This window comes from Artemia sp. Qi Xiang Cuo, chromosome 6, assembly GCF_049724085.1.
Source record: "Artemia sp. Qi Xiang Cuo chromosome 6, ASM4972408v1, whole genome shotgun sequence".
NCBI classification, from domain to species: domain Eukaryota; kingdom Metazoa; phylum Arthropoda; class Branchiopoda; order Anostraca; family Artemiidae; genus Artemia; species Artemia sp. Qi Xiang Cuo.
In genome coordinates, this window is record NC_142799.1 from 76632429 (window position 1) to 76646371 (window position 13943).

Here is a 13943-nt window from a genome sequence, read left to right on the forward strand (position 1 = left end):
TCAGTTAAGAATGTTACTGTAATTTTAATGTTTATTTTCAATATTAAGTACAAAAGAAAATATTTGCCATAAAATTGGTTTTCAGTAAAGAGCCAATGACGCAGTAGGTTTTAGACATTTACAGTGAGAGAAGGAGGTCATACCCAAACTCTTGTTTGTGGTGATTTTTGTTCGTTTCAATCTTGATTTGCTTATTCAATTTAAGTTTCACTCGTTTTAAGATTTATTTATTAATTTACATTAATATCTATTGTGTGTTCGTTTGCATTGATTGCTTACTTAATTTCTGTTCGTTTTAAGTTTCATTTATACTTCAATAGGAGAATAATTTTTTCGTCTTAAGTTTGATTTTCATATTCAAACTAAGTATTACTTGCTTTAAGATCTATTTATTCATTGATATTATTACTTGTTATGTATTTTTGCTATAATTGTTTATTTAATTTTTGTTCGTTTTGGGTTTCATTTATTCTTTAATAGTAATTAGTGGTCGTTTTGAGTTTGAATTTTAAAAGGTATTTGTATCTGCTGAGCTTAATTTTAAAATGGCCTTTACTTTTCTTTGAAAAACTTATTTTTCGGAAAGTTTTTTTTAGTTAATTCGTAAATTTAGCGGGGGTCATACCCTTATCACTTTCTCGAAAGAAACAGAAGTCGACTGCATAGGAAAAAAACGGATTAAAGCCAAAGTGGTGGACCTGTAACACAATTAGAGGGGATATATAGTAGAGTAAACGTTGATATTTTGTGTTGGGGGGGGGGGTCTTGCTTTGTTTTTTTGCCTTAATTTAATTTGTGTAAATTTATCAAGAGAGAAAGCGAGAAGAATGTCCCGAAAATTACACAAAATAGATTACTACAACTCGAAAAATACGAAGTTTTCTGTAGTATTTAAGGAGCTTTTTGCTAGATGATTCTCTTAGGGGAGGGGCTTCAGACTCCTAGCCTTCTTGCTGTGCTATTTTTACTGGAAAATAAGAAGTGTGATATATCTGATGATATCCCGTTTCTGGGTTCTTATTGCTCTTTTTTTTTCTTTTTTTATCCACTGTTTTTTTTTCTATCGCATTTTAAGTTTGTTTTGTATTTTAATTATGTTCTGTTGGAGAAAAACTCTCTTTCTTCAATAAGTCTATCATGTTACTTACCCTTACTGTTTCTGTTTCTTTGACACTTTTGAACCATTTTGCCCTTTTGAACCATTTTCAGTTTTCTTTTCGTGATTTTTTTTTTCACTTTTTAGCTTTTAAGCTAAGGCTCCTGTAGTAATTAACTCATTTGCTTTCTTTTTTAGAATTTGAATTTGATAAGGACAGGGCAATTATGAGAGCTGAAAGCCAGCAAATTTGCACAGAGCAAGGTGGTAGTCCAAATGAGAAATATGCGGTGGAAATTATTTTCATTTGCCCTGATGATGATATTGTAAGTACATAATTTAAACAATTCTAAGCGTTTTTGTGTTGTTTCCTATCTCATACGTCACTACGTAGGACTTTTGGACCCTTTTCCCTCTACTATATGCTCTGATCATAATTCTATGAGTTCATTATTCATTCTATGAGTTCATGATTCATTTGGACCCTCTTCCCTCTACTATATGCTCTGATCATGATTCTATGAGTTCATTATTCATATATTCATTCATTATTCATTCTATGAGTTCATGATTTATTCATTAGGTAGACGATTCCAAACCTCTTTTTTCCAATAAGCTTGGATCAATGCCAGAAGTAATGATTTTTCGTGATTTTTTTCAATTATAACTTTTTATTGAGTTAATACCCTAATGATACGAACACTAAAAATTAGAAAAATTAACCCTTTGGATTCCTTATTTGTAGCCTAAATTTTGCTAGTATTTTGTTTCTTCCAAAGAGTCAGGAGGCTATTCATTTGTAAATAGTCTAAAAGTGGTAAACTGGCAATTCATATTCGTAACGATCTTTGATGATGAGTGTGAGCTCACAATTATTCTAACAATTCTAAGCAGTTTTTTACAATAAGCTATTTGGCTCCAGAAGTAACGGTTCGCCGCAGTTCAGGCCAATAATTTTTTATACGGTACTAGTACCTGAGTTATATAAAGACTAAACGCCAAAAGTCAGGTGTTTCAAGAATCAGGAGGCTATCCAGTTTTATTTAGCCTAACTTGGTAAATTGGTAGTTCAACTTGGTAATAGCCTTTGAAGTATGCTACCAATAGAAAGGAAGAAAAAAGGAGTGTAGAATTGACATTTCAACCGGGAAGGGGGTAAAGGGGTGAGATGAGCAATTGCCTCCGAGTTTGTCGCCCCTCCCTCTTTTGGCATTCCTCTTTTGGCATTTTCATTGAAAAATATCGAAAAATAAAAAAAAATATCGATTTATTTTTTATTTGAAAATCCTTCTTATGAGTTTTAGATAAGGGTAATTGTTGGGCCCCTTACCCTAGTTATCAGATAAATGTCCTGCTTCTCCTATATATATATATATATATATATATATATATATGAGTAGTAGTAGTAGTATAGAGAGAGAGAGAGAGAGAGAGAGAGAGAGAGAGAGAGAGAGAGAGAGAGAGAGAGAGAGAGAGAGAGAGAGAGAGAGAGAGAGAGAGAGAGAGAGAGAGAGAGAGAGAGAGAGAGAGAGAGAGAGAGAGAGAGAGAGAGAGAGAGAGAGAGAGAGAGAGAGAGAGAGAGAGAGAGAGAGAGAGAGAGAGAGAGAGAGAGAGAGAGAGAGAGAGAGAGAGAGAGAGAGAGAGAGAGAGAGAGAGAGAGAGAGAGAGAGAGAGAGAGAGAGAGAGAGAGAGAGAGAGAGAGAGAGAGAGAGAGAGAGAGAGAGAGAGAGAGAGAGAGAGAGAGAGAGAGAGAGAGAGAGAGAGAGAGAGAGAGAGAGAGAGAGAGAGGGAAAGAGAGAGAGAGAGAGAAAGAGAGAGAGAGAGAGAGAGAGGGAGGGGGAGAGGAGGAAGAGAGTGGGAGAGAGGCATATAGAAAGAAAGGGGGATAAAAAGAGAGAGAGAGAGAAACAAAGGAATAGAGAAAAAACAGATAATGCTCACTAAAATGAGGTAAGAAAGGAAGAAAAGAAAAAAAGTTATAAGGGAAATTCTGTAAAATATAAATATTCCCTCCTGACTAGCACCCCTGACGCTCACTTCCGTGTCCTGTAGCCCATTACTATTTTGTGAAGCAAGCTTAACGAGGTTTATCTGGCAAACAGTTTATCTACGGTTTTTTTTCGCGAGCCCTCAATTAAATATTGTAAGCCCCGTTCTCAAACATCAAAAACTGTGAGAGTAGTTGCGACTCTTTCAGTAATGGATTAGCTCTAATCGGAACGACTTTTTTTAGACTAAAAAGTCAAACTTTGTGAGTAACTTACTGGCACGTTTGGCTCGAAACTGACGGTTTTTCGTAGGAGTTAAAGTGAAAACCCCACTTCCACATGTTAACCAACTTTCCACATGTTTACCAACATCTTTTATTGCAACTAGGACTATATAAAAATGAAAAAAAACAAACAGAATTGCCCCCCCCCCTAGATTTAAAAAATATATTTTGCCCCTCTCCCTACATTTTTGTGAATTAGTGCCACTGGGCACAAGTCTGGAAGTCTCCTATATACCATTGTGCGTATATGTACAATAGTATATCGCTCTACTTTGTGCTTACTAACGTGTATTTTCTTTTAACATTCCTGATGCAATTAGATATACATTATTTTATTATTATTTATTCTATTATTATGTATATTATTATTTTAGTATAATTTGATGTATAAAGAAGCTTTGGGGTAATACAGGCTGAATATGACATTGTAAGAAAATTTCGGAAGAGCAGAAAAACCATGTAATTCACAGGCTAATTTTTTATAGAGGCTAATTAACCTCTAAATAGAGACTAACTTTGGTACTTGTATGAATACCCCCTACCTAATATTCTTCATCTTAGTAGAACCTAAGTATAACCTTTTTTTTGTTATATTTTTTTTTTTTAAACAAATTTGAGCTATATATTTGCACATTAGGCGGGGGGGGGGGGTAAAGTACCTCTGTAGTTTCCATAATTTGGTTAATAAAGTATTATATTTTTACCATATTTTTTGTATTTTATTAGGATTGAGCGTCAGAGAAACAGACCCGCTATACTGTACCCGATCCCGCCCCTCTAATGTGCAAATATATAGCCCAAATTTGTTTCTAAAGTTTTATATTTTACTATTTTTGTTTATTAGGAATCCTTCATTAGGATTGAGTGTCACAGAAACATATATGAAGAATATTAGGTAGGGGGTATTTCATACAAGTACCCTAATTTTACTAGGTGGGCCAAATGTATGGGTTTGTTAAGCAAACTCATTGTCTCTCTTAGTTTGGGGTACGATATATATCTAAAAATTGGCTATCACAAGCTCAAGTGGGTCGAATTCGCGCTTTAGAGTCAATAAACATAGTAAAGAAAAAAAAAACAAAAAACAAAAAAAAACAAATGTAACAGAGTTGGTCAGGGAAAAAAAGAATGAAACATCAATTGTCAATAAGGTTTTCAAGAATATCAAAAGAGCTAAAACCTGCAGAATAAAAAGGAAATAAACCAAATACAAAGAGAGATTAGCCTTGTAACAAAAAAAAAAACGAAACACAATTTAGTAAAAAAAAAGACTATAAAAAGAAAGCTAAAATGACAAGATAAAAAGAGAGGGAAGGGGACGAGTTTTAATTATTGAACCTTTTTATTGATACGGAATGAGAGAGGCGATGTCCAAGGGGTGAAAATTGACTTGGGGAAAGTTAACTTTTACGGAGATTATGAAGGCAGTATTGGCGAAACGCAGGGAAATTTGTACTCTGGTATCCTTAAGGGTGACCAGATTGGCTCTGCAAAAAAGAGAGATATAATGGACATTCAGCTTATTGAAGGTAATGCATAGGAATCTTTTTTGGACTGTCTATATCTGTCCGGTAATTCATTGGAGATATCAAAGACGAGAGGTGTTCTCTTGGGCTGGGCGTACAAATGAGAGGAAAATTCAAACAATCTAATTTAACACATTTAAATGGACCTTCTAGGAAGCTGGCATTGCGTTACCCATGTGGCTTTTTATTCTTGTTTCTAAAGCGGGCTACTTTACTAAAAGTCAGCAAAAAAAAGGACTACTCTACTAAAAGTCGGGTAAAAAAGGGCTGCTTTGCTAAAAGTCAGCAAAAAAAAGGACTACTCTACTAAAAGTCGGGTAAAAAAGGGGTGCTTTACTAAGAGTCAGCAAAAAAAAGGACTACTCTACTAAAAGTCGGGTAAAAAAGGGGTGCTTTACTAAGAGTCAGAAAAAGAAAGGACTACTCTACTAAAAGTCGGGTAAAAAAGGGCGGATTTACTAAGAGTCAGCAAAAAAGGACTCCTCTACTAAAAGTCGGATAAAAAAGGGCTGCTTTACTAAAAGTCAGCAAAAGAAAGGACAACTCTACTAAAAGTCGGGTAAAAAAGGGCGGCTTTACTAAGAGTCAGCAAAAAAAGGACTACTCTACTAAAAGTCGGCTAAAAAAGGGCTGCTTTACTAAAAGTCAGCAAAAGAAAGGACTACTCTACTAAAAGTCGGGTAAGAAGGGGCTGCTTTACTAAAATTCAGCAAAAAAAGGACTCCTCTACTAAAAGTTCGGTAAAAAAGGGCTTCTTTACTAAAATTCAGAAAAAAAAGATCTACTCTACTAAAAGTTCGGTAAAAAAGGGCTGCTCTACTAAAATTCAGCAAAAAAGGACTACTCTACTAAAAGTCGGCTAAAAAAGGGCTGCTTTACTAAAAGTCAGCAAAAGAAAGGACTACTCTACTAAAAGTCGGGTAAAAAAGGGCGGCTTTACTAATAGTCAGCAAAAAAGGACTACTCTACTAAAAGTCGGGTAAAAAAGGCCTGTTTTTCTAAAAGTCAGCAAAAAAAGGACTACTCTACTAAAAGTCGGGTAAAAAAGGGCTGCTTTACTAAAAGTCAGCAAAAAAAGGACTACTCTACTAAAAGTCGGGTAAAAAAGGGCTGCTTTACTAAAAGTCAGCAAAAAAGGACTACTCTACTTAAAGTCGGGTAAAAAAGGGCGGCTTTACTAAGAGACAGCAAAAAAGGACTACTCTACTTAAAGTCGGCTAAAAAAGGGCTGTTTTACTAAAAGTCAGCAAAAGAAAGGACTACTCTACTTAAAGTCGGGTAAGAAAGGGCTGCTTTGCTAAGAGTCATCAAAAAAAGCACTACTCTACTAAAAGTCGGATAAAAAAGGGCTGTTCTACTAAAAGACAGCAAAAAATGACTACTCTACTAAAAGTCGGGTAAAAATGGGCGGTTTTGCTAAGAGTTAGCAAAAAAAAGGACTACTCTACTAAAAGTCGGGTAAAAAAGGGCGGCTTTACTAAGAGTCAGCAAAAAAAGGACTCCTCTACTAAAAGTTCGGTAAAAAAGGGCTTCTTTACTAAAATTCAGCAAAAAAAAGACTACTCTACTAAAAGTTCGGTAAAAAAGGGCTGCTCTACTAAAATTCAGCAAAAAAGGACTACTCTACTAAAAGTTCGGTAAAAAAGGGCTTCTTTACTAAAATTCAGCAAAAAAAGGACTACTCTACTAAAAGTTCGGTAAAAAAGGGCTTCTTTACTAAAATTCCGCAAAAAAAGGACTACTCTACTAAAAGTTATGTAAAAAAGGGCTGCTCTACTAAAATTCAGCAAAAAAAGGACTACTCTACTAAAAGTCGGGTAAAAAAGGGCTGTTTTTCTAAAAGTCAGCAAAAAAAGGACTACTCTACTAAAAGTCGGGTTAAAAAGGGCTGCTTTACTAAGATTCAGCAAAAAAAGGACTACTCTACTAAAAGTCGGGTAAAAAAGGGCTGTTTTTCTAAAAGTCAGCAAAAAAAGGACTACTCTACTTAAAGTCGGATAAAAAGTGGCTGCTTTACTAAAAGTCAGCAAAAAAGGACTACTCTACTAAAAGTCGGGTAAAAAGGGGCTGCTTTACTAAAAGTCAGCAAAAAAAGGACTACTCTACTTAAAGTCGGCTAAAAAAGGGCTGTTTTACTAAAAGTCAGCAAAAAAAGGACTACTTTACTAAAAGTCGGGTAAAAAGGGGCTGTTTTGCTAAAAGTCAGCAAAAAAAGGACTACTTTACTAAAAGTCGGCTAAAAAAGGGCTGTTTTACTAAAAGGCAGCAAAAGAAAGGACTACTCTACTAAAAGTCGGGTAAAAAGGGGCTGCTTTACTAAAAGTCATCAAAAAAAGCACTACTCTACTAAAAGTCGGCTAAAAATGGGCTGCTTTACTAAAAGTCAGCAAAAAAGGACTACTCTACTAAAAGTCGGCTAAAAATTGGCGGATTTACTAAAAGTTAGCACAAAGAAAGGACTACTCTACTGAAAGTCGGGTAAGAAAGGGCTGCTTTACTAAAATTCAGCAAAAAAAGGACTCCTCTACTAAAAGTTCGGTGAAAAAGGGCTTCTTTACTAAAATTCAGCAAAAAAAGGACTACTCTACTAAAAGTTCGGTAAAAAAGGGCTGCTTTACTAAAATTCAGCAAAAAAGGACTACTCTACTAAAAGTTCGGTAAAAAAGGGCTTATTTACTAAAATTCAGCAAAAAAGGACTACTCTACTAAAAGTCGGGTAAAAAAGGCCTGCTTTTCTAAAAGTCAGCAAAAAAGGACTACTCTACTAAAAGTCGGCTAAAAAGGGGCTGCTTTACTAAAAGTCAGCAAAAAAGGACTACTTTACTAAAAGTCGGGTAAAAAGGGCGGCTTTACTAAAAGTCAGCAAAAAATGCTACTTTACTAAAAGCTACTTAGTAAAAGTTAGCTACTTTTACTAGGGATCTTTGAAAAATAAACAATAGAAAGGTAATTTTTCCTACTTAGTATTGAGTAAAAATTTCATAGTGGATATGAGGTAAAAAAAATAGTTTGAGCCCCTAATTGTTTTGATTTTTTTTATAAATAATTTCTGAGACCACACTGGCTAATCATGATAAAACAAAAAATCGCGAAGAAAGGGAAAAAACGAGGACAATTAACAGCTAGTGAAAAGATTGAAAAATTATGCAAATATTTTGGTCAAGACCTCCGCTTGACCGTCCTCAGTACAGAATAAAACTGATAAAAATATAATAATAAAACCTTAAAATAAAAACATCAAACTAAAATTGGACGACCCTTTCCTAGTAACGGTGAAAGGGTAACTTGGTTTTTATATTTTATCAGTTTTATTCTTCACTGAGGACGGTCAAGCGGAAGTCTTGACCGAAATATTTGCATAATTTTTCAATTTTTTTACTGGCTGTTAATTGTCCTCGTTTTCTTCCTTTCTTCGCGATTTTTTGTTTATTTTTTTATTTAACGGAAAATATGATACCTTAGAAATAGGGTCAATTGTCTGTTAGTTTAATTCTTTTCTTTTTCTTCTGACAAGACCGACAGGACACTTTTTTCACTCTCTTCTTCAACGGCATGTAGACCTCGAATATCTTGGCAAACACGTCTTGCATGTAATCTAAACACTCAGACAGCTAATGAGACTTTGACTGACAGCACTGGTGACATAGTAGGCTCAAAATGCTCAGTGGTAAATCCAAAGATCGGCTATACATATCACATTGAAAAATTGGCACAAATTATTACTAAGAAGACTGATAGAGGAGAATTCAACGTAACTGTGTGCAAAGGGGCTGAGTTTACTTGTGGAAAAGGTGTTGGGGGATGTCTTACTAACGGCAGTTCATCTTTCAGTTATGGTAAGTAATGCCTCCTTTGGTTCATGTGGCTTAGCAATAATTCTTTTTTACTTCGATCCTGATCGTTGCCCTTTGTGTTTTATTTAGATCTTTTGAATAATACACTCCTTGTGTAAACATTTATCGGTAGACATTCAAATATTAACAATCTGTTAATTTTGGAAAATGCTGCACTTTTAAAAATTGCCCAATACAATGAACTTTTCTGCCATGCTGTTCTTTTTATGTTTTATAGAGTATTTTAGAGTATAGAATATACTTTATATGTTATAGAGTATGTTTAGAGGATGTTTTAGAGTATGTTTATTGAGTATGTTATAGAGTATGTTTAGAGGATGTTTTAGACTATGTTTGCACCTTGAGCTACGTTGGTTGACTATAATTGACTCTAACTACAGTCAAGTCAACCGTAATTTTACTTCTGACTACATCTGAAAGCCAAAAATCTGCTTCTTATTCAGTAAGGCAATTTCAGATTGCGTGACAAAATGTCCTGGGGAACTAAAATTGAGTTTTTTTTTTAAATAACTAAGGACCACCTTTGTCAGAAATTCTAAATCCCGCAAGTGAAATTTCCAACATCCCTAAGTAACTAAGTAAGTGACAGGAGTTACGAAACATCTGTTAGATTTTGTGAGTAAAAGGACTAGAGTAGGTTTGACGACAGAGGGGAAAACGCTTGAAGTTGACAGTGGTTAAACTTTTGTCAAATACAGTCTAACGTCTGAACGCACTCTCACTAAAGATATTTCATCTTGCAGCTACGGTAGGTAAAACCTCGTTTGATTCAGGAAGCTGATCAATATTTTATGTTTTATTTAGATATTGGTCAAAACAATTTCAGTTTTTCCTATATGTTGGTCAAGTCAATCTGTGTTGTATATGTTCTATGGTGTCATATAAAGATATTTCGTTTATTACAAAGATATTGGTATGCAAAATTTACAAATACAGAGCTTCAAAATAGATATCGTAAATAAAAGCTGATTATCTGGAAACCTAATTTATTTTTATGACTTTCTTATTTACTTTGTGTTTAAGCATGCCCGGACTTGATTGGCAGTTTTTAAAGCTGGCTCTCTGGTGCCAGTTCCGCCAGATACGTGTTTAAATTACTGAATTTAATTGAAAAAAGGCCGTGAAAAAACGTTTTTTTTTGCTTAGAAATAAAAGTTTATAAAGCACCATTATTTCTCGATCTTTTCACTTAGCTTATCAAATTTTTTTCCTGCTTTATGCATCAAATGCTATTACACCAATTTTGTACAGAAGATCAACGCTATATGGCAAATAACGTTTTTTTTTATTATTGTTATGAATGCGATTTCACCATTTTATTACACATAATATATTTGGCTAGATATTCACTGTCCAACTTAGAGACAGAAGGAGGAAGGAAACTATAAAATAAGGACAAAGGAACTATAGGAAACAAAAAAAATTGAACAACTTTGAAAATAAGTTTATGAGAAAAATACCTCATCAAAGCGGTTTGTCTATCCCAAAGAGAATGGGAAATTGGTAAGGGTTGAAATTTTGGTGATTTAAAATTTTTGCAACAGTACTTAGAAGAACTTAAAAAAGTGGAAACTGACTTGATTTAATTTAATGAAGTTTTAATTTTGATTAAACTTTAATGCTTGAAGTTTTCTGAAAGAAGGCAGATACTCCTGTTTTGAACTATTTTCATTGCTTCTAAAATAGTTAGGGCTAAATAGGCTAAATTTGTTAGATTAATTTGTTGAAAATCAACTTGTTTCAAATGAAATGTACATATTGTGCCCTTTTAGCTAAAGCGGTTATTTCTACCATAGGGCTATGTTCGTTTTTTCTACCGATTCTTTCTTCCATTTTTTCAAAATTTTATGCTTAATGTTCGCTTTGCAGGCTGAGTTCCTCCTGTTTAACTGACCGGACCCCATCCAGTTTTGAATTTCTTGATCTCGATTTCTAACAAAACTATTAAAAGCAGTTTTTTTTTGTTCTGGTAATTATTAAGAAAGATTAAAGCAGTCTACCCGGTTGAACGATGATGAACCACTATCATTTGACCAACTTAAGTAATATGTTTGAAACTACTGTGCCCTTATTATGCACAGTAAAATTCTCAAACCACTAATTTAGCATTTTAAATTAGAGATACAGGCTACATTTGTGAGTCTTAGGCTATAAATATGTTTTTAAAAAAGAGCAAAAAAAAGAAGGAAGTAAATGCTCTAACTACCAATTTAGTACATACATCAGAAACACAGGCTAAATTTTTGAGCCTTAGATTCTAGATATGTATAAAATAACAAATGATGGAAGAAAATACTCAAACTACTAATTTAGTATGCATGTCACAGTCACAGGCTTTACTTTTGAGCCTTTCATGTGCCCTTTGCCCTATATATATATCCATATCTAACATGGTAAGTATTTGGACAAAAGAAGTAAAATTATTCTCTTTTCATTTTCTGCGATACTATATCCATGTTACATCAATTCTAGGCTCTAACATGGTAATTTTTTCAACAAAAGAAGTAAAATTATTGTGTTTTTATTCTCGATGTTGCTGTATCCATGTCTAACATGGTAATTTTTTGGACAAAAGAAGTAAACTTACTTTTTTTTATTTTCTACGGTGCTATATCCACCTTACATCAATACTAGGCAGATTCTAACATGGTAATTTTTCGACACAGGAAGTAAAAGTATTCTCTTTTTATTTTCTGCGGTGCTATGTCCATGTTACATTAATTTTAGGCAGATTCTAATATGGTAATTTTTTCAACAAAAGAAGTAAAATTATTATCTGTTTAAGTTCTATGGTGCTCTATATATATCTAACAGTGTAATTTTTTGGACAAAAGAAATAAAACTATTCTCTTTTTATTTTCTGCCGTGCTATATCCATGTTACATCAATCCTAGGCAGATTCTAACATGGTTCTTTTTTCAACAAAAGAAATAAAATTATTGTCTTTGTATGCCCTATGGTGCTATATCCACTTCTAACACGGTAATTTTTTCGACCAAGAAGTAAAATTATTCTCTTTTTATTTTCTGCGGTGCTATATCCATTTTACATCAACTCTAGGCAGATTCGAACATGGCAATTTTTTCAACATAAGAAGTAAAATTATTGTCTTTTTATTTTCTATTGTGCTATATCCATGTCTAACAATCAACCTTCAGTCACGTACTAAGTTTTTGGTAATTCTTTGGACAAAAGACGTAAAATTATTCTCTTTTTATGTTCTATGGTGCTATATCTATATCTAACATAGTAATTTTTTGGACAAAAGAAATAAAATTAATCTCTTTTTATTTTCTATGGTGCTATATCCGCGTTACAAAATTCTAGGCAGATTCTAACATGGTAATTTTTTCAACAAAAGAAGTAAAATTATTCTCTTTTTATTTTTTATGGCGCTTTATACAATTCTATTCATCATTGCATCAATTCTATTCCATTGCATCAATGTGAGGTAGATTCTAACATGATAATTTTTGGACAAAAGAAGTAAAATTATTCTGTTTTTAATTTTTATGGTGCTATATCCATGTTGCATCAATTCAAGGCAGATTCTAACATGGCTTTTTTTTCTACAAAAGAAGTAAAAACATTTTCTTTTTATGCTCTATGTTGCTATATCCATATCTAACATGGTAATTTTTCTGACAAAAGAAGTAAAATTATTCTCTTTTTATGTTCTATGGTGCTAGATTATGGTAATTTTTTGGAAAAAGAAGTAAAATTATTCTCTTTTTATTTTCTATGGTGCTATATCCACGTTACTTCAATTCTGGGCAAACTCTTACAAGGTAATATTTTTGACAAAAGAAGTAAAATTATTTTCTTTTTATGCTCTATAGTGTTATATCCATATTTTATGCTCTATGGTGCTATATCCGTGTCTAACATGGTAATTTTTTCGACAAAAGAAGTAAAATTATTCTCTTTTTTTTCTATGGTGATCCATGTTACATCTATTCTAGGCAGATACAATGACAACCTAATATATAGAAACGGAACGCTTTTATTAAGTTATACCGGAGGAGATGTTTGTGATAGAGACGGAAAGTCAAACAGATCCACCCTTATTCAATTTATTTGTGACACCTCTACCGAAAGTGACTTAACTCTGATTGAGACTCATACAGATTGCACTGCTCATTTTCATTGGAAAACAAATGCCGCTTGTACACCTGGAAGGTACGTTATAAGATTTTTAATTTCAAAAAAGAGGGGAAAGGTGATAATCTTGAAAACCTGGAAAGGAGCTACCTCACTAATGAGTTACGAAAAGGTTTGAATCAAGGTGACTGAAAATAAAATAGTTGAGGAATGCACAAAAAGGTTTGAAATTTAAACAGTAAAAATGAAAAATAAAACTTTTCAAAACAGAACCCAAAATTTGCACTGAAAAAAATATACTACTACTAACAACTCACTGCAGTACCGAGCCTCCTTAGGCCAACACAGATTCGTCCGCTCCTCCTCCAACCCAATGCATTCAAAGCCTCCCTCTTTACACCCTCCCAAGAAGCTGTCCATTTGTAATGCTGTATGCGTAATAGATATTAAAACAATACATCCACTCATGTGATGCGGGGGATGATATAATTCATCGAACTTTTGGTTTTCTTTTTCAAGGTTTTTGAATTGCTGTAATCCCTTGTTGTAATATATACAAATAGTTTTGCAATTACCCGTTTTTGCTCTTTTCGCAATTTAATGTCTTTTCACACTGCAGTCTATTCAAAGATATTTAATTATTACAGCAAGTCTGATTTCTAACAACGATTTCTACTAAGCTTCAAACTTTGGGTTTTTTTTTAAGGTTTTGGAATTGTTGTAATCCCTTGTTAAAATACTTTTGCAATTACGAGTTTTTTGTTCTTTAGGCAATTTAATGTCTTTTCATACTCCACTCTACTTTAAAATATTTGATTACTACAGCAAGTCCGATATCTAACCACGATTTCTACTAAGCTTCAAACTTAGGGTTCTCTTTTTTACGGTTTTGGAATCGTTTTAATCCCTTGTCAAAATATATACAAATATTTTTGCAGTTACCAGTTTTTTTCTCTATACGCAATTTAATGTCCTTCTCCATACATGAAAATCTTCAATTTTTCCACATAAGTGTGACAACGTCAGAAAAGAACGTATGAAAATAAGAGAAGAAAGGAAATAATAAATGAAAAATCAAATCAAATCAATTCTTC

At 33.4% G+C, this 13943-nt stretch overlaps 1 protein-coding gene across 1 annotated transcript in view; it reads left to right on the plus strand.

Moving 5' to 3' along the window:
* Lerp (lysosomal enzyme receptor protein) overlaps positions 1 to 13943 on the plus strand; it is a 114953-nt gene that overhangs the window by 27038 nt on the left and 73972 nt on the right. Inside the window, exons 3-5 of the mRNA XM_089090364.1 lie at positions 1295 to 1422; positions 8409 to 8730; positions 12711 to 12927. Of these exons, the coding sequence (XP_088946490.1) occupies positions 1295 to 1422; positions 8409 to 8730; positions 12711 to 12927 (667 nt within the window). The remainder of the gene's footprint in view (positions 1 to 1294; positions 1423 to 8408; positions 8731 to 12710; positions 12928 to 13943) is intronic.